The sequence below is a fragment of the Aulonocara sp. 'chitande type north' Nkhata Bay genome, linkage group LG15 (assembly GCF_057382095.1).
Source record: "Aulonocara sp. 'chitande type north' Nkhata Bay isolate Kocher_YH1m ecotype deep benthic linkage group LG15, A_spYH_male_GT1.1, whole genome shotgun sequence".
In the NCBI taxonomy this organism is placed as follows: Eukaryota; Metazoa; Chordata; class Actinopteri; order Cichliformes; family Cichlidae; genus Aulonocara; species Aulonocara sp. 'chitande type north' Nkhata Bay.
In genome coordinates, this window is record NC_141358.1 from 24,370,594 (window position 1) to 24,379,020 (window position 8,427).

The window sequence follows — 8,427 nt, forward strand, 5'->3', positions numbered from 1 at the left end:
CCAAGGGAAGACACAATAAAAATCAATAACACACAACATTAGAAGTCCAGTGGAATCCACCACGGCCTAAAAGTCACAGAAAACTAAGAGGTCCAGCGTAGTATTAAAAGAGGGAAACCCAGCGGAGTCCTCGCCTTCCTCCCCGCATTCCACGTCCTGGTGCACTGAAGAAAGGGAGGGAGCGGCAGTCACTATTCCTTTGGCAGTTTACTTTATAAAAAGGATAAGTCAAAGACTTACCCGGGTGGGCAGAGCTCTCAACTCCGCCCGCCGCTTCCTCAAACTGCAATCGGCACCGCGGTCTCACTGCTTCGGTTCTCCCGCAGTGCACGAGCTGGCTCTTGTCGTTATTGCCACCAGACTGCCGCTACGCGTCCCTAGTCGCTGGTCATCTGCCTTTTTTTCCTCTGATCGTTTCCCCTTTCCAGTCGCTGGTAATCTCTCTTCCCAGTCGCTGGTCGTCTGCTCCATCTGATCATCTCTACTCTCTGATCGTCTCTCGCTCTCCCCTCTGATCGTCTGTGTCTTTCCTCTGTCTGTCTCGCATTCTCCGTGTTACATTTTTGTTGAACACCGGCTCCAAACCTCTTATGTGTCCTTGAGCACTCTGTAAATTACCTTTTCTTTTCTCTCAGGTGTGTCCAATTAGTAAAAACGGGGGAAAAGGCGGAGTCTCTCCAGGACAATTTGCCGGCAACTAAAAACATGCAAACTAAATAAAACACTGCACAAAATACATGCAATATAAAAAATAAATATATACACTTCACATAAAAATACAGCACAGCAAAACAACGTCCGTCTTCCCTGGATGACACTAACTAACCGACCAAAGAGCCGCGTTAAGTGGCGATATCACTAACGTCACGTAACTTAGCCGAAGGTTAGCTAAATTTGACTTTGTAAGACTTTTTCATTACGCTAACATTTGTGATATGACTGCACTATGCTGCTGTTGTTGACTCCACTTAATTCTACAATTCTTTCATTATGCTAACATGTGTCCTGGTGTATATATGAAGTGGGATAAAAACCCAGAACTAACTTTTAAGAGTTTATTTCTTCTCCGCTTCGACCGTCGGCCATTTCCCCAAAACGTCCTCCAACCTATGATTCCAATGAATCCTGGTGGGTCAGGAACTGCTTTTAAGCATCTTGTAATCGTCGTTCCAACACAGCGTGTTTGTTTTGATTCGTAGACCCCGAAAATGGTGCCGGGCTCCCACAATGCATTGCGGCGTGCCGTCAACTCCAAAGCGTCATTCAAATCTGTGAGCGCGCAAGGAACGCCGCCTCTCCGCGTGCGTTTCTTGTGACGTCACTGGCAGATCAAAGGCGTTCGCGCTGGTCTGTCAGTAACGTCACAGACAACCGAGCCTATAAATAACGGCTCTCAGACAGAAAAATCAGAACTCGATGCTCATGTGTTTGCAAAACGTTCAGCAGTCGGCGCTCTGTAATACAAGAAAATTCTCACACGCTCAAACGGAGAAAATCTAATTTGTGACACAACAATGGAAACCATCAACGAAAATTCAATCGTGGTCACACCAGACCAGATTATCCCGCCAATCAACAGGTGCTTTGAAAGGCTCTCTGAAGTTCAGTGGAGCATTATAGAAAATGGAAAATGCGACTCCAGCGTCCATGCCGTGCTCGCTGATATGATTTCTGAAATCATTCAGATCGCCTCTGCCAGCATCCTGAGGATTGCCCTTCCTCTTATTCAGGAACCCATGATAAGGGAAGAGTTTATGGATGAGGGGAAAATAAGGGTGTCCCTCGGAGACTCGATCTCAGCTGCCATCGCCGGCGCTCTTAATGTCTCAAAACAGCAAGATAAGAGCGCTGACAAGCTGACGCTGATGGTTGAGGAAGAGATCTCAGAAAAGGTCAGCTCAACCATTGCACTGATTGAAAAAAGCCCCGATTTCCCAGTAGACCCTGCCGTTTATGTTAGCGGCAAATTTAGTAGTATTAAGAAACTACACCGCATGGTTTGTTGCGCTGCCTCATGCCTGAAAAGGTATGCAGCATGTAAGCTGCGCTGCCAGTGTGGGACAAATGGGTCTCATTCCAGTACAGAACGTACTGGTTCAAAAATATCAGTGAAATCAGCAATCGCAGAGATTTCTGTTATTCTGTCAACAAGGAGCTCAGATGGAGAGATGACAGGAAAAGATAAAGATGAGCTCCCAGAAGAATCACAAAGCCATATAAAACCCACTGCAGAAACACAAAGTATCCAGGCTCCAACCCCAGTAGAAATGGTTGCAGTTGACATCGTAGGTGAGATACTTGCTAACATGGATTCAAGCAGTGAAGAGCTCTGTGAGAAATGTAACTTACCCAAACCTGCCTTTAATGCAGGCTTAATTATCCACAAGGTGAGACACTTCTTCTCCAAATGTGTGCCATCCACCTCACACGCCAGGCTCAAAGCACGCAAACACAACTTTTCCATGTTTGCAAAAAAACAATTTGAAAAAATGAAAACAGAGCTGAAAAAAAGAATAAAGGCAAACAGGAAACATTTTGTTTGTCTACAAAACATTTGCAATCACCCCAAGAAGGAAACTGCGCCCTCCAATGAAAGTATAGTTTTCATTCTCCCAGGGTCAGTACCTGAAACGGCTGCTCCCCAGAGTACAGAGGCTCATCGCTCCCCTTCTCCACATACGGCAAGCCTGGGAACCGCAATTAAACGTTCTTCTTCAGTCGACTTTAACGTCATTAGATCAGACGTTAATCAGTTATTTGACAAATTAACAAAGAAAGAAGAACTCTTCCTCATCGATAAGACCTTGGGGGACTTTAAAAATAGTGGGCATATCAGGAATTTTACGGAGGACTTAGTGGCAAACCTGTTTGATCTACTTACGGTGGATCGAGGCTATCAAATCCCCATACCTCTAATGGGTAGGTCCCTCTCAGACACGGTCATCTCCAGGACTCCGAAATCAGTACAGGGCTCAAAGCGTCGCATTTCTGCTGAAGTCCTCTATGTCCTCATAGATGACACAGTAGAAAGGTTTTTGCAGAAGCTTTTACTCTTCTGCAATGAAGAGAAAGATCAAATGATTCAAATGGACAAGATTTCTGGGGCCCTGGAAGACATCCACAACTTTATTAAAAGAGCACAGACCACAACACAGGAAAAAAGCCCTGATTCAGATGGCAGAGGAAAAGAATCTGGTGCATCACTTCCAACACCAAAACCTGGGAGCATTTCTCCAGATAAATGCTCTGTGGCATCTGACAAGTCACCTCGAACGCCACAACCTGGGAGCATTTCTCCAGATAAATGCTCTGTGGCATCTGACAAGTCACCTCGAACGCCACAACCTGGGAGCATTTCTCCAGATAAATCATCTGGAGCCTTGAGCCTGAAACACTCTCTCAAAGATTCCTCCAAAATATCAGAGATGGATTCTGTGTCAGGTTCATCTTGTGATGTTGAGAAAATTTCCAATGACCTTGCGTTGCTCCTTATCATGAGAGTCATCTATAAATCTAAACCTGAGACCCAAAAGTTTGCTGCTCGGATCGCAACTACTACAAAAGAAATAGACACGGTCATCAACCGTCTGAGCAATCTAATGCAGCCTGAACTCAGCAGCACAGCGTCTGCCACAAGTCTGACAAATGACAAGACAAAGTTCATCAAGAAAATAGCCAAACGCCTCATCAAGGAGTTTGGCTCCCCAGACAATGTCTTAAAGGCTTTGATGGCAAATGATTCATCTTTTGATGAGGCTCTGATTAGACATCTAAAAATCACTCTCGGAGTCATCCCGGGTCCCCCAAAGACGTCCAAAATATCCAGGTTTTTTTCTGCGGTGGGAAAAACATTGCTAAAACCCTTCAGGTGGTTCACTAAAGCCAGAGATCATTAAAATGACCATTTTGGCTTTTCCCACTGCCCTGCTTCTTTTAAAATCTTGAAGCAGACTTTTAGCACCAAATCCTTTTTTTAAAAACATCACCATAAAATTTTGGGATCAGCCCTCAAATCCAAATTTTAGAACTGTAGTTCACGCCATCTCGTCTCCTTTTGATTTCCATCCCCCCAACCGGTCGCAGCGGATGGCCGTCCCTTCTGAGCCCGGTTCCGTTGGAAGTTTCTTCCTGTTAAAGGGAGTTTTTCTTCCCCACAGTCGCCTCGCGCTTGCTCAGAGGGGGATCATTTGATTGTTGGGGTTCTCTGTAGTACAGTAGGGCTTTGACCTTACAGTACAAACAGGGAGGAGACTTTGGCTTGATTTTTAAAATATCTAATTCGGCATGAAATAAAAAAAATCCAAATTAAAAATGCATTCCAAGTTTGTTTGTGTTTTTCTTCTGTTGTCAAATATGTAGAAAGTGTTACACGTGTGATTTTAGTCATTTTGCATCAGTTTGTAGCCGACGTGTCTGTTTGTGATCATCCTGCATCTGTTTTTGTCTGATTTGTGTCTTAGTTTGGTCAATTTACATCACTTTTGTGGCCCAATTTAGTTGTTTTGCATGTATTTGTGGCAAAATGTGTGGACGCTGTTTGACGTTGCTATGTTTTGTCTTAATGCTTCACTTTGGTTGTTTATGTATGTGCTCATTTTGATTCTAGATGTAGACCTGACATCTGAAAATTAGCACCTAGTCCACTTCGAACATTTTTTTTAGTCCAAATAAAAAAATTTGGACTAATAAAAGTCCAAATAAAAAAATGTTAATACATTTTTTTTTATTTCGCCAACCTTGTAGAGCAGTGGTTCCCAAACCTTTTTTGCTAGGCCCCCCTTTGTTTTACAAGAAAAATGTTCGCTAAAAAATATTATTAGCCAAAGCTTTCACTGGAAGTCAGTTACTGGTGTCAGGCCAGCTCCCACTTCTTCTTTTGTGTTACTTCTGCATATAAGTATACACAAAGAGACATTGAGACCTGAATCACAAATAAAAGCCACCTTCAAGATTAACAAACACTGTTTAAAGAGCTCCGTATAAACTTCTGTGTGCAACAAGGCCTCTGTAGCATCCAGACCACACTGATCTAGGTCTTCTTGGTAGAAGAAGGTGTTTCCTTTTTCCAGATGTTTAAATGCCAGCCTCCCCAGATTCAGAAGAAATTTCCTTTCAGCCATCTCACTTGTTTCATGTCCCCCCACATGTTTGTTCCCCTTCTTCATCTGAACCAACAAGAAGTGTGAGTACATGTCAGTCAGGGTCTTGGGCAGCTCTCCTCTCTGCTCTGTAGTCAACATGTGCTCCAGAACTGTAGCAGTGATCCAGCAGAAGACTGGGATTCTACACATGATGTGGAGGCTCCTGGATGTCTTCATGTGGGAGATGATTCTGGACAGCTCTTCATCACTGAATCTCCTCCTGAAGTACTCCTCCTTCTGGGCATCAGTGAAGCCTCGTACTTCTGTTACCCTGTCAACACGTCTAGGAGGGATCTGATTGGCTGCTGCAGGTCGGGGAGTTATCCAGACGAGAGCCGAGGGAAGCAGATTCCCCTGGATGAGGTTTGTCAGCAGCTGGCTGACTGATGACTTCTCTGTGACATCAGACAGCAGCTTCCCGTTGGTGAAATCCAATGATCCAAGTCTGCTTTCATCCAGGCCGTCAAAGATGAACAAAAGTTTACAGACAGCGAGCTTCTCTGCTGTGACCTTCTGTAATGTTGGATGGAAAACATGGAGCAGCTCCAGAAGACTGTACTGCTCGTCTCTGATCAGCGACGCTGTTGGTCAGAACCACTCTGATGGGTCTCTGTTGGTCAGGTAAGGCTTTAAAGGTGTCGTGACACCTGACTGTAATGTCATCAAGAGCCTCCATCTTGGAAGCTGTCTCCAGCTGCATCACCTCATGTTGGTTATGAACGTCTTCATTCTGTCCCTCTGTGATGTAGAGCTCAGTGTAGATCCTGTTCGGGAGGGTTCCACTTCCTGTATTATCAGTTTCTTCAGTCACACTTTCAAACCTCCTCCTCAGACTGATCTTATATTCTTCTAAAACCTCTTCCAGACTCGCATCTGCTGATTGACAACAAGAAACCAAAAAGAATGAAATGTCTTTAGTGTGTGAAACTGCATGAAAAACAGACTTTTATCTTTTGACGGGAGGGATGGGAATGGTGTTAAGCATTGTAAATTGTAAATAAGCTTCAGAAAATAGTAAATCGTGTAACATGACATTTTCGGCATTAAGTTATAACCAGTGTGTGACTTATTTAAAACATTTTGATTCATAATCAGAACCCTTTTTTGTCACAGCAGAGACAAGAAGCAACTGTTAAAAATGTTCCTAATGAGACATTTTAAGAGGAGGGAAAATCCCCCTCATACTGGCTTCACATCATTGGCTCCCTGTTAAATCCAGAGCTGAATTCAAAATGCTTCTCACATAAAAAGGGCCATAATAAAACAGCCCCATCTTATCTGAGAGGCCTCACAGTATCATATCAGATAGATGGAGCACTTTGCTCTCAGCCTGCAGGTTTTATCCTGCCCTCCTCCCCTCATTCCAACCAGTCGTGGTGGATGGCGGCCCGTCACTGAACCTGGTTCCGTCTCAGTGTTCGACTGTACAAAGAGAGAGTTTTTCTTTCTTAATGTCTCCAAGTCGTTGCTCGTAGGGAGTTGTCTGAGGCTTTATTACTGAGGCTTTACCTAACACTATAAAGTGCCTTAAGGTGGCTGTTGTGACTTGGTGCTATATGAATAAAATTTAAGCGATAGCAGAAAAGCAACAAAAACTGTTAACCCAAGAAAATAATGGAAGGAAATAGTTCTGAATATGCTTAATACGCGAATCCTCATCTTATATAGTTCATGTAATCTGCTACATGTAATTTCATTCAGTGTGATGTTATATGTAATCTGTGTGGGAAAAACGAGTTATTGTCGTCTTAGTGAGCTCTGTGGGTCAGACGTTTCTGGCTCTGTACGAAGAGAGGGCTCGTGAGCGCGCTCCATTTGTTCTCCATGTGATCCTTTACTCTCTCTGTGCTACTGCGTCTCTTTGCCTGCTGTGCTACACCCTGGGATTACTGTTGCTGTTGTTTGGCCATTTACATGATTCTGTTCTTGTTGTACAGTAGCTGCTTAATAAAGTGTGTACATGAACTCTGCTCTTCTTTAGATGATCTTTTGTTGAGTGTTTTTTTTTGTTTTTTATTTCATCTAAAAATCTACAAATGACCAGCTAAACTTTTGGCCCAGCAGCACACGCAGCCATACAAACTATTTCATTTTGAGCTGCTGCTATGAAATCAGAGCCAAATGGAAAAGCCTGCTGCAGCGTTTTTTACTCTGATTTTCTGTTTGTATTTGGATTCAGCCAGTATCCAGTATTTTGATCATTTATTTCCAACAAACAATTGAATCCTTTCGTTTCTAACACATCACCCAGTTTGCATCAGTATTGATCTCCAGCATGTTTTTCTCCGCGCGAGAGCCATTATGTTTTCAGTGTGTTCCTCTGATTGTTTTGAGTAGTATATATTGAGGATTGCCTGATATTGTGAGCAGGTGGGGAACATGACAGCTGAACTTTAGCAAACCAGGTGAAAAATAATTAAGACAATCACAAAGCAGGAAGTAAAACTAACGTGAGACATGAAAGGAAACAACATTCAAAGTAAAACAGGAAAAAAACCTATACCATAAAAAATCGAATGAAATCTTTTTCATGCACCTACAAAACAAGAAGTCAAGTTTTCAAAAATGTGTTCATCAGCACACGGATACCGACTCTTACTTTGGACAGAGATGCCACAACTGGTAGCGACTGAATCCTCTGAGACATCTTGACCCAAAGCACAGCAGGACAACTGCTCCTCCTCCTCCACACCAACATCACTGTTCTCTCTGAGGACACAAAGGGAAAATTATTATTACCAGTGCAACTGTCAAAGTGACCAAAGTGACTCACACGCAGGTGTTTACAGTGCATTCATCTGTAGTGAATAGTGAAGCACAGTTCAAAAAGACAACAGGACGAGTTGATGCAGGAACTTGCCTTAGTTAAAGGTACAGCTGCACAAACTAAGTTCAAACCTGATCCTTTTCTATGCAGAGCTCTTCTCTAAGGTCAAAAGTGTTCTCCTCAAGGTTTCCCACCCAATGACTGCTTTCAGTTTGTCACGTTAGGTGCAGTGTGGAAGATTATTCCACGATCAATGGTGTTGGTTATATTGTAGTGGTTTTCTTATGGGGAGGGTTTTGTTTCCCTTTGGTTTGCTGACCCCCAGACTTGGTCTATTCCAGATGCTCACCTGAATCAGGTAGAGTATAACAGGAAGCCATTTGCTTTTCAGAAGGGTTGGATTCTTTGCTGTATCACCATGTGTTCTCATTAATAAAGTACATTTTACTCCAGTCTCGTGCTATTTTAGTGGAAGTGACCCATGACCGTCGGCCAAAACTGACAATATGACTATTAAAA

At 43.2% G+C, this 8,427-nt stretch overlaps 1 protein-coding gene across 1 annotated transcript; it reads left to right on the forward strand.

Moving 5' to 3' along the window:
• The first annotated feature begins 1,343 nt into the window (after positions 1-1,343).
• On the forward strand, positions 1,344-8,054 carry LOC147313160 (uncharacterized). The gene has a single exon (XM_086265124.1). It carries the CDS (start codon positions 1,515-1,517, stop codon positions 3,894-3,896), a length of 2,382 nt encoding a protein of 793 aa, XP_086121250.1. The 5' UTR covers positions 1,344-1,514; the 3' UTR covers positions 3,897-8,054.
• Positions 8,055-8,427: the final 373 nt, after the last annotated feature.

Coding starts and splice junctions, on each gene's coding strand:
- LOC147313160 (XM_086265124.1), top strand. CDS start 1,515: ATGGAAACCATCAACGAAAATTCAATCGTGGTCACACCAGACCAGATT.